Here is a 14,093-nt window from a genome sequence, read left to right as displayed (position 1 = left end):
CCACTGTACAATGTTGGTAAGAATAAGTATTTGTTCAGCCACTAGGGAAACAGTGTAGCAGTCCCAGAAGAGTTAAAAATATAACTCGCGTATGATGGACCAATCCCAGTGATGGCTATATGTCTGTGCCAAGGAAATATAATCAGTACGTCAAAGAGACAAGTGTATTCCCATGTTAACTGCAAGACTGCTGCCATAGGGCATGATGTGTAAGCAACCTAAGCATCCATCAGTTGAGCAGAAAAAAGAGAGTCTGGTACTGACACATTGGGGCACTCTTTGGCCACAAAGGAGAGTAATTTCTGTCATTTTTCACAGAATTAAAGATTGCTGAGATTGGTGAGATAAGCCAGGCCCAGAAGGACATGTACAGCACACATCCAGACATTTTATTTCAGAGGTTGCTCTTACAGAAGTTTTCAGTAGGGTGGTGGTTACCTGGAGATGGAGACAGCAGAAGTGGGGGGAGGCAATGTGAGTCAGTAGTTAATAAGCTACAATGCAAACGGAGACATGCGTGCTCATATTCCATTGCAGGGGAGGATTTATTTATTTATTTATTTATTTATTTATTTATTTATTTATTTATTTATTTATTTATTTATTTATGTTCAGAGATGAAAGCCAAGAGGTCAGAGCAATAGCTAAGAGCAAAAATCCTTACCCTTCACTGTCGCTGTTGTCCTACCTCTTCGAAAGAGAACTACTTCCTGTGTGTTTGTGCTTTTTATTGACTTTCTATTCTGCCTTCTCATTGGTTGTAAACCCAACCACATGACCTCCTCATCACTGCCCGTCTGTACAGACCTCTAGGTCTTCTATGGTTGGTATTGAGATTAAAGGCGTGTGTCTCCATGCTGGCTGTATTCTTGAACACACAGAGATCCGCCTACCTCTGCCTCCCAAGAGCTGGGATTAAAGGCATGCACCACAAACGCCAGGCTCTGCTATGGCTTGCTATTAGCTCTGACCCCCAGGCAACTTTATTTATTTATTAACATACAAATAAAATCACATTTCAGTACAAATAAAATGTCACCATATTTCCCCTTTTCTATTTTAATAAAAAGAATTAATGTGAGGTCGAACTATTGACCTTGTGTACATCCTACTTCACAAATGAGTCTGTCAGACACGCTAAGCCTATAGGCTGAAGATGATGCCCCAACACTGCAGAGAAACCTCAGGCAGCTGGCTGTTTCTGTCAACACACATTTTTTTGGAAGCTGCTTGCATGCACTTCCTGTTTTTATTTTTTATAAGGTAATATTATTTCCTTCTTGGGTCTCTGAGGGAGTTGAAGATTATTTAGTTATAGTTGAAGGTTAGTTAGTTATAGTTGAAGATTAGTTAGTTATAGTTGAAGATTAATTAGGATAGAAAGTGAATTAGGTACATTTTGGATTTACCAAAATAGGATAGATAATGGAATTATTTTCTCTGAATTTGTCAAATACAAATGGACTAGACATTGTTTAGGTATTTATTACTTGTGTATATTATATATAGTTAATGTACTTTTGTATATAGTTTTTCTGATGTTAGTTATAAGCAGGGGAGGATTTAAAATAACATTTGTTTCAAAAACTCTAAGAAAAGTTGTGAATCCTTTGACCACAAAGAAAGAATAAAAGTTTGAGCAACAAATTCGAGGATGCAGGCAGATGGTTCTTCTAGTAAAAGCACTTCCAACAGCAAGCTTGGTAACAAGAACTCAGTCCCTGGGGCCCGTGTTGAGGTGGAAGGAGAGAACTAACTTCACAAAGCCACCCTCTGGTCACCACACACACATTATAAAGCTTTTAAAACTATGTTGAATAGAATAGTGTTGCATACAAAGGCCATCTACAGAAATATATGCATGTATTGAAACATCACATATTACCCTGAAAATATGGACATCTTTTCATTTTCATTTATTATCTAAGAAAAATACATTGAATTAAAATATATACCCTATAAACATACATTTTATAATTCTTTCTTTCATAATATGTAATAACAATAACAAATGACAATAAAATCCCCCCCAAAGAAGTAGAATCTTAGTAGCCAGAAATTGAAAACTTTAATTTTCACTAATGACTAGCTAATTTTTGTACCCAAGTGATTCTCTTTTCAGCTCATCTCACACAAACTCATTGTCATAGAAGGAAGTATAAATGTTATGCCTAAGAATTATTGCAAAGAATACTTACACATTCAGGAAAAAAATACAAGCAAGATAAAAATGAGGAAAGTATCATTACTGATATTTGGGGGCCACAAAACAGTTTTACCACACAGCTTTGATAAATAAACAATTGTAGCATTTATCTGTATATTCAGTCATTCTCTTCTGTCAATATGCTGATACACAGTAAGGGGCCTATTGTGTCAGTCCTTTGGTATGACCTTGTTCTCTGATAAGCCTGCATTTCTTGTCTTATTTCAAGACTTCTGTCAAGATAGGCACCAGGCTCCTGTGCACTATATTCTGTGTCAAAAGCACTTGTCAAATGCTAAAGCTTGTTACCTTAATTTCTTAAAACAGAGACTGAGAAATCTTTTGTCACTGATGCTAAACCATATGGGTAATGGTTTGATATGTGTATGGATGTGTGTGGGACAAATACTTCTGCATGAATATCTAAAAACAAAAAACAAAAAACCTCTGAAATCAAATTACAGCCTAGGAAAATATCTGCAAATACCCCCTTTGGTGATTGTTGGTGTTTACTTCTACTGGAGGGTAAGGATCAGATGTGTTAGTTTCTAATATTGGTACTAGTTTTTCTGTAGTGACGTTTAGGCTGAACAGAGGTAGAAAACTTAATAAGCCTAATACTTCTCTCTGAGTTTTAAAGACTGCTAACTCTCCAATGCATAGTAAAACTAAAGCACCTTGTCAAATAACTCAAGCCTTATACCAATCTCTAAGATTAACTTGACATTCAGAACCTCTGTGGAGTTACAAAATACACCTCAGCTCACTCTGTGGTTCCCATGCCAAGTAATTCGGTTTAGAAGCTTAGGTTTAATTATAAAGGCCAGTAGTGCTCATATTTTTAACATTTAATTTTCTTTTTTGTTTTATTTTTGAGATTATAATGTAATTACAACATTTCTCTCTTTGCTTTCTTCTCTCTCTCCAAAGCCTCCCACATAATCCTCCCCACTCTCCTTCAAATTAATAGCCTCTTTTTTCTTCGTTATTGCGTGGATATGTATATACACACATATTCCTAATGACTTATCTATTTTTCTATTCTAGCATACTTGGATGTCATTGAGAATTTTCTCAAAGGGAATCTGCTTTGTTTTCAAACTTTAATTTCTGAGATATATGTAGGAAGCAAACACAACAGGTTCAATATGGTACTAGGAATTATAAGGAACTAAAGAAAGTGAAGGTGAATTCTTGCCACAATAAGGTTATAGTCATCCATCTGGACTCTGTCTTTGAGCAAAGAAGTTTTTCTTTAATAAATAAGTAGTGGCTCAGATCCTGCTCACTTCCAAAAACGGAATTTTCAGTTCGGTTTCTTTTTTTTTTTTTTTTTTTTTTTTTTAGCATTTTGTACACGAATGTTTATTTCTCAATTAAACATTCCCTTTAAACACAAGGAATGAATTCTAAATCTTCATAAGGATGAATAAAAAATGACACCCCTCCAGTATAGTGTGTGTAATCACTGTGTCCTTGGTCACTACTGGCGTTTACTGTTTAACGTCAAAAACAAAAGTTATTTAAAAATCATGCTACTGGATTTCTACCCCCTCCTATGACCAGCTCTACACTGATCTGCAATGTTTACAAGTTTATATCATCAGATCGAAGCAAGTTTAAGGTGTGAAACAGCTGTGTATTAGACACACAATAAAATTACAAGATATAGTCAAGTTCGTATCGAATATAGGTGTTCTTATCGTCATTGTAGATTCTTGGGTAATGTGCTATGAGAGCGTCCTGGGAGCCAATGTAGATGGAGTTGTAAATTTTCCAATACACATCTCTGACTTTCCGAGCTGGGTGAAAGAGACCCTGTAAGCAATACTGCAGCATTCTGCATGGTCCAATAGCCACTCTCAGGCCCTCCAGAGCTCCCATAACTGCCTGGATTACATGGGGAGATGTCTCAAACACATTAGGCCATACATAGTTCAGTAAGTGATTCAGAGAGTCTTCACAGCCAAACCCATACACACCAAGAGACATGTGTTGTACCACTGCACTAGCTGTCTGTCTGTGCACGAGGTCCCTATCCATTAACGCATCCTCAAGTAAAGGCGTCACAGCATAGATGTAGTCTTTTCCCATTTCACCAATATACTCAAACAAGAAGGAGAGCGATTTTAACACTCCATTTTGAACATTGAGTTCAGGAACTCTGTATTCATTCATTAAAGCAGGGAGTACTGTGAAGGGTGAGCACGTCTCCGCAACAATGGCAATGGCTACAGTAGTACACACTCTGTTCTGCCTTTCCTGAACTTTGAGGTTGTTTAAAAGCGTAGCCAGTACATCGTGAGGGCCAATGGCCTTTGCAATGTAACCAAAAGTGTTGACAGTAGCTCTTCGAATAGCTTTCTTGTGAGCTTTTAAGAGTTCTAAAAGCTCAAAGCAAATCCTCATCCACTCTCTTGCAGACACATATTCAGCTCCCCTGTCAGCAATGCGTCCAACAAGGTCGATACAATTCTCTTGTACTTTTTCATGCCTGTTCTTTAAGATGGGTGTGAGTCTAGGCAAGAGATCTTTAATTGGTGGTGTCATCTTATGCATACCTATTACATTTACAATGGCCTTCAGTGCTCCAAGAATGCTGCCCAATACTTCAGGGTATTCTTCACCCAAATATTCATACAGCACCACACCCAAGTGCCCCATCAGTTTTTCCTCTTGACAAGTCTTCATAACAACAGCAGTTCTGGAAATCAAGTCAGCTGCTTGTTGCCTAACTTTTGCTGATTTGTTATTTAAACGCCACAAAACAGTACCACAGATCTGAGGCAAGTACGGTTTGACTCGTTTGCCAAGAGCATTAACTACTGTGCCAAAGCCATTCAACATTACTGAATCCTCTGTAGTCTGTTCTTGGAAAGCATAAAGAATGCCATCAATCAGTTGTTCTTCCAGTTTATGATCAATGTCTGCTGCACCTAGGTTGCCCATAATTTTCTCAATTGTCTCCATCACCATTTTCCTGTACTGCTCAGCTTCATCTTTCAGATCATCCACAATCCTAGATATAATTTCTGCTGCTCCCACTTTGTTTGCCAACTCCACAGTGGTATCAACTAACTGTCGGTAATTTCTTCTATCCAGAGCCATTCTGTGTTGCCAGAAGTGTTTAAAGAAAGGCGGAAGAATTTCTGTTTTAATGTAGTTTGCTTCTACACCATCTGTTCCACAACACTGTTTCACCACCTTCAATACAATTTTCTTCATTTCTTCATCTGGAGACTGGAATTCTCGAATAAGGATTAACATCACTTCTCTGGTATAGTAGTTGGCATATTCTGCATCCATAAGAGGAATAAGATACCCAATAGCCTTTAAGAAAGCGGCCAAACCCTTTCCTCTGTGTTGGCGGATACCCTTCCATAGAGGCTTGAGCACGGAGTCAAACGATTCGATACCATAAGGAGTCGCTGCTTCAGCCAAAGCAGCAATAGCCAAAGCACTGATGGTCCGAACTTTCTGCTGTTCATCCACAAGACCGTGTTCAATGATTTCAACTAAACTTCTGAGATGTGGCAAGATAGCACAGCCCATAAGAATAGCTATCTGTTGTACAATCTTAATACCAGTGTGCCTGGCTTGCCAAGACTTCTTGCTTTTGCACACAGCTTTTAAGAAGGGCAATAGAGAAGGAATGCCCAGGGCAGAGGCTACAACAGCAAAAGCTCTAGCTGTTGTGTTTCGGACATACTCATCCATGTTATCTATATCAGGTCTCATGGTGGAAATCATAGTAGCCAGACCAGCAGCCTTTGCCAAGTTAGAAATAATCTCTCGGCCTTCCACTCTGGCATAGTAATCTTCATCAATCAGCAGCGGCTCGATGACCACAAGAATCTTGTGCACATATGGCCGTACTAAGTCATCAAGTTTATACAATATCCTATCAATAACTTTCACAAGTAAATGACGCTCTTGATCCTCAAGTGTAGGAGACATCAGCAGAGGAAGAATCTGGTTAAACAAAGGTCCAGCCCCAAATTCTCGAGCTTTATCAGTAATCTGACGTAAAGCAGCCTTTCTCATTGGAGGTGTACCATTCTTAATTTTTAAAAGCAACTTCATTATTTTTCTCTCTTTCTGCTCTTCTGGACTAAGTGTTGATTCATCAACATCAACCAATAGTTTATCAAAGTACTGAATGTCATCAGGTTTTAAAAATGGCAGGTTCCCAGACGGCTGGTCATTAACACTTTTCATCGTTCTATCCTCAGTTTGCATGTGGAAACCAGTCATACCGCCCAAAGGTGTGGGAGTTGCTGTCAGCTTCCGAGCTGGAGTTCGAATAGGAACATAACCGGCTGGAGGGGGAAGGACCTTATATCCTTCTGGGAACATAGCATCTAATTCTTCATCAGAAAGTGGGCGGTTTCGCTCATCAATTTCTCTCTCCCATCGCCAAGCCTGAAGCTGTTCAGGAGTCATGCTCATTATGTGACCTGGAGTGGGGGTAGCCATGTTCATGGCTGGTGTGCCGATTGGGGTTTTTCCTGGAGTCAGAACAGGAGTGCTTCCCCCCATCTGACTAGCTGGTGTTTCATCCCAACGAGACTTTCTTTTACTTGCTCCAGGAGTTGGTGTTTCCCCGATAGAGTCTCCACCTCGATCTGTTCGAGGAGTCTCAGCCCATCCACTTCCATGCCCAGGAGTATCTCTTTCTGTCTTGGGGGTCTCGTCCCATCTGTTTTTACGAGCGCTGGAAGTTGCACCGCCATGGCCTGGGGTTGCATGGCCTGGCGTATCGCCTCGTCCAGGAGTAGCGGCTCCCGCAGGTGTATGACTAGGTGTAGGATCCCATATTTTTGAACCTGGGGTTGCTCCAGGTGTTTCACTTCCTTTTGCACGACCTGGTGTCTCGTCCCATCTTAAAGAAGGGGTGTGCCCAGGGGTCTCTGCCTGATCCCAACTTGACAGCTTCTTGGGAGTGGCGCCAGGAGTCTGGTCAGCGGTCTGATCCCAGCGCCGCTTTCGTTTTGAGGGGGGCTGGGATGCTGCTGCCCCATTGACGACTTTTAGTTCTCCAGCTTTAGCTTTTTCTGCTAGTTGTTGCCTAATTTCTCTCTCTTCCTTAGTCAGATGTTGTTCCCGCATAACATCCATGTAAGTTCTGGCATTCATTTTAGGGTCAGGGGTCTTCCCTCCATCTGCAAAAGGATCAAGACGCTCTGGGGAAATTATCATGGTCCGCCTATGCTTTTTGTACTCATCTTCCCGGTCTGCAATCTTTGGAGGACGATGTTCAGCAAACGGGTCATACTGTTCTGTTGACTGTGGTATATCATTAAGCAATGCCACAGGGGCATGATATCCAGGCTTCTTCTGACCCAGCAAACTTGTAGATGATGAGTAGTCATCGTCATCATCTTCAAGTTCAGTTGCAGCAATTGATGTCACGTATCCAGCAAATCTGCTATCACTTCCGCCATAAATCTCTTGGTCATAATAACCTGTGGAATCAAGGCCCACTCCTTGGGCTTCATCAAGAGCTGCCTTCTTGCCCTGGATTTCTCGAATCTGTGCTTCAATATCTTCGTGAGTCTTGGCGATCTTCGCCATTTTGTCCACTCGAACACACAGACCTTCAGTTCGGTTTCTTTAACAGCAAGGTCCTTCCTTCTCTGTAAGTTCCCCTCAATAGTAGGGCCTGTTAGTCTTTACAGATTATGCTTTCATAGCTAGTCTTAGGGCTTTATCCCTCTATAAATATAAAAAGTACAAGTTACATTTACCATAAAGATATAAATTTATATTTTTCTATGACTGAATTTCTATTTCAAAACTCATCTCACTGGTGACATAGATAGAATCCTGATTTCTGGATGAACTAAGCCTATTCATGGTTTCCATTACCCTTTCTTCAAAGCTTTTTTGATATTTGGGGTAACAGGGAATGACAGGTAGATAGACTTATGTAGCATCCAGTCTTTGGGGTGAGAAAATATTTTACCCTCAGATAGTTCCCATCTAGGTTGACACTTTCTCAGCTCTGTGCTGTCTCGCCTGGGCACAGTGATCCAAACGCTTCCACTCTAGATTTCTTGGATCTATTTGGTTCTCTGGAACCCCAGTGATTGCAGTAGCCCTCTGAGTTTAAGCCTCCCAACACACCCTCAGCTCTAACGATTTCTCTAAGGATTCTCAGCTACTCCTCTGTACCACATACAGTGAGGTGGCCAGTCTCAGTATCCTGAACCTATGCATCTTTAACCCTTTCGACTCTTCTACTGTCGTATCATGGTGCTAATGCTTACCATCAGAGGTCACTGAAGACACAGTGCTGTTCTCTAATAGACTGGGCAGTCTATGCTTATCCTCAAATAGTCCCAGATTGTCTTCATTTGTCACATGTGTGTGCCTTGTTCCCACTCACCCACTCCTCTTTCCCCTGTTCTGACATATTATTTGGCTTCTGTGATTTAATAATTTGACATAGCAGAAATGTCTTCAAATCTATTTGGTACTCCATAGCAAGAATTTCTATTTTTGGCTTTGGCATTATGATAAATTCTCCCTCAAAAGAAAAACACATCAGCTAATACCCCAGCAAAGCATCCTGGATGCTCACAGTAGCCCTGCAGCATAAGTATAATAGGCTCTTTATGAAAGCTGAGGCTGGTTTTCTCAAGGTCATGAGCCCAGAATGAACAGATTTGGAACTGGACCCAGATTCTTGTGTTCACAGGCCTTCAGCTCTTAACCATCATCATCTCAGCAGCTCACCCTTCTAAACTTTATGAAATTTACATTTTTCATCCTTAAGTGATTCTGGCTTTACTTATTAGGAACATAATTATCAAACTTAATAACATCCTTGGCTAGTAAGTATCTCTTTTGTCTATTGGTGATATGTTTACAGATTTCATGGCTTGGCATTTCAGTCAGATGCAAATCCATGCTGTTAGTTTCAAATGTGTTGTTTCTTTTGTACTCTGTGTTTAATCTACATATTTCATTTTCATTAACCTAGAAGAAGTTTTTAATGTAGTTTTATAAGAACACCGTCTTTTTCTTCTCTGGCACCATGTCCCTGTATTTCCATTTTTCTCCACCTCAAAGAATTCATGTAAATTTTATTAATTCTCTTTCACGATAGTGTCCCTAATTAAAGTTGCCACTGTCCAATGTACGAGCATTTTTGGGAGGAGGATTCCCCCTTCACTGTAGTCTTCCAACTTTGAGCACATCCCTTGCTTCAAGGGAGTTTGAAAGAAAAATAACAGTCAATGACTTAGCACAGCCTTACCTCATGAGCAAGAAGGCGGATGGTTTTTCCGGTGTCTTTGAAACTCATGATTGGAAATAGATAGGTGGAAAACTTAAGGTAGAATGCCTTCTTCTTCCTACTATGTGTCCAAGCTTTTGGAAGCGTAGGAAGAGGGAAATAGAAGGAAGAAAAAACTAGTGGAAGTGGAGTAAAGAAGGGAAAAGGAGAGGGAGAATGAAATGGAGAACAAGAAGAGAAGGCAAGGAAGTGTGGGAAGGTGGGCAATAAGAAAAAAACAACTGAAACGTTTATAGATTAAAAAGTCAGAGTAAAATTCCAAGGCCATTAAGCCCATACTCTGTGAGTGGGTAGGAAGCGTACAGAGATTTTTATATGTTTTTAATTCACTATAGAGGACACTGCAGCACATGAAATCTTAACAGGTGAATACAATTGTATATTAAGTTGTGGGTAAGTACTTTCAGAGGTGTGTAGTTAGCATCGGTTGTCAACTTGCTAGGATATGAATCACCTAGGAGTCAAGTCTCCAGGCACACTGTGAGGGATTTGGCATTTGGCCATAGTTTTTGGGGAAGAGTCACATAAACGTGGGCAGCACCGTTCTTGGGGCTTGGATCCTCCGCACAAGCATTTATCACTCTCTGTTCCCAGGCAGTAGATGCAACGTTGACCTGGTTGAAGCTCCCACTGCCGTGTCTTCTTCACATGATGCCTTTATCTGGAGCTCCCGGCAAAACAATCCCTTTGAGCTGTTTTTGTCCACATGTTTTATCACAACAGCGTGAAAAGAAACTATGACAACATGCACTCTGAAGGAAATCATGGTTCTGGAGTCAAGGTTGCCTTATAAGAGAACAATATCAATGTCTGGGCAACTGGAAGTTAGAGTCAGTGGTCCATGTTGATGACAACCTGAGGTTGAGATATTTCACAATTGAGGCATTCACAATTCCATTTATTGCTACGCTGGTTAGAGTGCCCTTTAAGATATGTGCTGCAATGTATTCAAGTCAACAGAAAGTTACGTGTACCTACTATGGGCCACTCGATATTTTGAGTGCTAGGGATACTACAGTGTTAAATGCCCAGTCCCAGCTTTCAAGGCCTTATATGCTCGCAGTGGAAAAAGTTCATTTCTGACCCTTAATCTGGATTAAACTGTGTATTACAGCAAATATGTCTAAAATTCTGAAGCTAGCTAATGCATTCTGCTCATGAATAAGTAAATGACAACCACTTATATGGCAGGTTTGTTTATCTGTTCTTCACTCTCTCATTTAGGCACCAGTTAAATCAGTCTGTGGTGAATACTCTGGGAAATTGTATAGAATGCCACTATTTCTACATTAGAATCATCTGTGAAAAAAATATAGATTCTTTTGAAGATTTTTATTTTGCGAGGAAAGACTTCACCCTAGAAATATGTATTCTTAGCATATACACTGCAGACAATCGCTTATAGGAAAGGATTTTGGAAATAGTGCTGTAGAAGAGACTAAGATAAAGTAGATATGGATCGTAGTCACAAGGATTTTTACAACTCCTCAAACTTCTGATTAGATTTTCTTCTAACATTTGAAGAGGTAATTGAGATCACTTCATGTCTCAGTTCAATGGTACTATAAAGTAATGCCACTGATTTTTAGGTTACACTCAAAGTGGCTGCAGGATGTTCCAAAACCAAAGTTCCTAAAATTGTCAGTGTACTGTATTTTCAAGGTGACTAAGTTAAATTAGGAAAGTTTTGTTTGTTAGTGTTAGAAAACAGTATTGTTTAAGAGTCACAAGCTTTATGGTTTTAAGTATATAACTTTGAAACTAGAAGAGAGTTTGAATATAATTTTCCCAGACTAGCATGCATGAAGCCTTGGGATTTTATTGTTCATATATATATACATATATATATATATATATATATATATATATATATATATATATATATGAACAATATATATATGCTAGACAAAGTCCTACTACGTAATCCTGGCTAGCCTGGAACTTCTTCTGTAGACCAGGCTGGCTTTGAACTCAGAGATACACCTGCCTCTGCCTCCTATGTACCTGGGTTAAAGGTGTGGTTCATGATGTCTGGGGAAGCTCTGAGTTTGATCTCCAGAAATTCATACAATTGGACAAAAGTCAAGAATACATGTGGACCAAACATCAAGCTACCTTATCTTATTTCTCCATCCTGATTTGCTAAACAATCAATTCACTCCACCTTCACTCTCCCCATTCCTATGTAGTATATGCGTATTTCTACTGAGTCCTGCTGAAGCCTCTTGAGAAACAACCGGGAGTTCCCATGTCAGGAGCATCAGTTTCAGCTGGGAGCTTGTTAAAAGTGTACAGTTTCTGGACAGCTCAGATTTATTGAATCTAATTCCACATATAACAAGATCCCAGGGTGATTCATATGCACACTAAACCTGAGAAGCACCCGTCCATGATAAACATTAAGCATATATGAGACAAACATTTTACTTTCTGTAAAGACGTAAGAGCCAGGGAGACTATTAGATTTTAAAAGAGATTTAGAAGATGGCTGATCTTGTTGGGACTGCTAAGAAATATTTCGAATCTACAATTACATTATTGAATAACAGCTTTATTCTTGAAAGTAGTTTATGTTTGATCCTGCATGTAATATTTTATTTAATAATAATAAATAATAACAATTCCTACATAGATTTGTTTGCATATTACATTGTAAGTTTAAACTAGTAAGGTTTCAGCAGAAATGATTGCAGTACAGGGCATTTCTTGAGAATTAATGGTGTTAGAAGAAATAGCTGGCTTGAGACTGAAAGGCTGAAAGCAATTAATCCATCAAATCATTAATTCTTAGCACACGCCTTATGTTGAAGTTGCTATTGCTTCATCCACAGAGCACAGGGGAGAGAAAACCTGAGCTGCGATTCTATAGATATTTTCTCATGCTCTAGGCAGCTTCATTTTGTTGTTTGCTAATATTTTCTGGAGGCTCTCATAGGGAACCACTGCTTTCTTCATTAACCTCTCAAATTGCTCAAGGTTTGCAACACACAGCGCAGTATGATCTATTGCTGTTACCTCGGTGTTTCATTTGCTTCACCACGCTACCCCTTCTACATGCTAGAAATGTACTGTCAACTCTAAACTCATTATGCAAATACTACACCTAGGCACTATTATTCTGAATTCCATTAGCTCTTCTCCCCCATTAGCTGGGCCTCCTGTGAATAAGAAGTGTCAAATTACATATGTAGATTTGTGGGATAGGGGTGGGTGGGCTCCACTGAATGGTCTCCTGCAGAGTCAGCAGAAAATAATTGTATTTGAATCAAACCCTGCATCCTTTATGCTCTAATATGACAGTTCTAATATACTCTCTCAAGAAAAATTGTTCCGCCTGTGAGCCTTAGGAATCAGCTTAGGAAATAATGTTGTGTTTACAAAGCCGGCAGACATCTCTCTGCAAAACACATACTTTCCACTGCCTGCTGAACTGTTTAAAAGTGGAAGCATGTCTTAAATAAAGCTGTGTGCCCGTGTGTGCAATAAAATATGTTGAATGTACTCCAGATCTTCTGAATTTCTCATTCTTTGTCTTCAAAATGGGTATATCCTCTGTCCTCATGTTCATATGTTGAATCACTCTATTTAAAACATAGACTTTCAAATATAAACCACCTTAAGAAGAATGCTACTGTTTGCTTACTTTTCTTTCCAGATGAGTTGGTTTAGGTATATGATTGAGTAATGCACAGCTGATCTAGGAGTATTTGATGAAATATTTCCCCTCCGCCCAACCTATCATGCTAAATCCCTCTTATTCCAGTCACCCCTAGTAGCCTAGGGTAAAATCTAAAGGTTTTCCATCAATAAATACTCATGAACAGAGAGCAACTAAATCTTCTGAATGCCTCCTTATCATTGTGTTTTATCCATTACTGCCCATTCTCTGAGTGATGTACAATATATAAAATATCTTTTATCATTGAATGTATAGATAGGGTTGAGAATAATAGAATGACAATGAACTTAAAATATTTTAAAATTGATTTCTCCTTGTTTTTTTATCTGAGTTGATAGACACGGTTCAAATCTCTTGAAATAAATCAATCATTGAAAGTAGCAATTTAAAAACAGTTATATGATTCAAAATATGATTTCTTTCAAAGACAAGGGAACATACTTCAGTTTCTACATGACTTCTGCTTCACAGCTATCCCTGGCCCCTGCTCGCACACATATTACACATACATAAGCATACCAGCATCCATATGAGCAGATCTTTTGACTTGAAATAGGTCATAATGGTTCTAGATTTGTGAAGTGGGCATGGATTAAATTATTAAATCTTCATATAATTGCATACCATTTCAAAGTCAATTGTAAGGTTTTTTATGCAACATGTAAAAACAAAATGCATCATGGATTGTACTTATATTAAATGTTTATTTGGCCATGTATGAGATTCGAGGAAGGGGAAAATTGTGATGGCAGAAACATACTGCAGATTAGAGCAGCTGGTCACATGTGTCAGATACAGGGCATTTAGCACATTTTAAAACACAGTCTTCAACAACTGCAAGAAGTCTTTGATTTGTGTGTACTTTTTCCCCACTTCAATAGATTTCTTCAACATTTTTTATGTGCTGA

At 39.2% G+C, this 14,093-nt stretch overlaps 1 protein-coding gene across 1 annotated transcript; it reads right to left on the bottom strand.

The window, feature by feature from the left end:
- Window positions 1-3,842: 3,842 nt before the first annotated feature.
- Window positions 3,843-7,797, bottom strand: LOC128106046 (splicing factor 3B subunit 1). The gene has a single exon (XM_052731344.1). It carries the CDS (start codon window positions 7,778-7,780, stop codon window positions 3,866-3,868), a length of 3,915 nt encoding a protein of 1,304 aa, XP_052587304.1. The 5' UTR covers window positions 7,781-7,797; the 3' UTR covers window positions 3,843-3,865.
- Between the last annotated feature and the right edge of the window lie 6,296 nt (window positions 7,798-14,093).

Source organism: Peromyscus californicus, unplaced genomic scaffold, assembly GCF_007827085.1.
Source record: "Peromyscus californicus insignis strain IS unplaced genomic scaffold, ASM782708v3 Scaffold_9__1_contigs__length_137607984, whole genome shotgun sequence".
Taxonomy (NCBI): Eukaryota; Metazoa; Chordata; class Mammalia; order Rodentia; family Cricetidae; genus Peromyscus; species Peromyscus californicus.
Note: the sequence above shows the minus strand (reverse complement) of the source record. Positions and strands in the feature narration are given on the sequence as shown.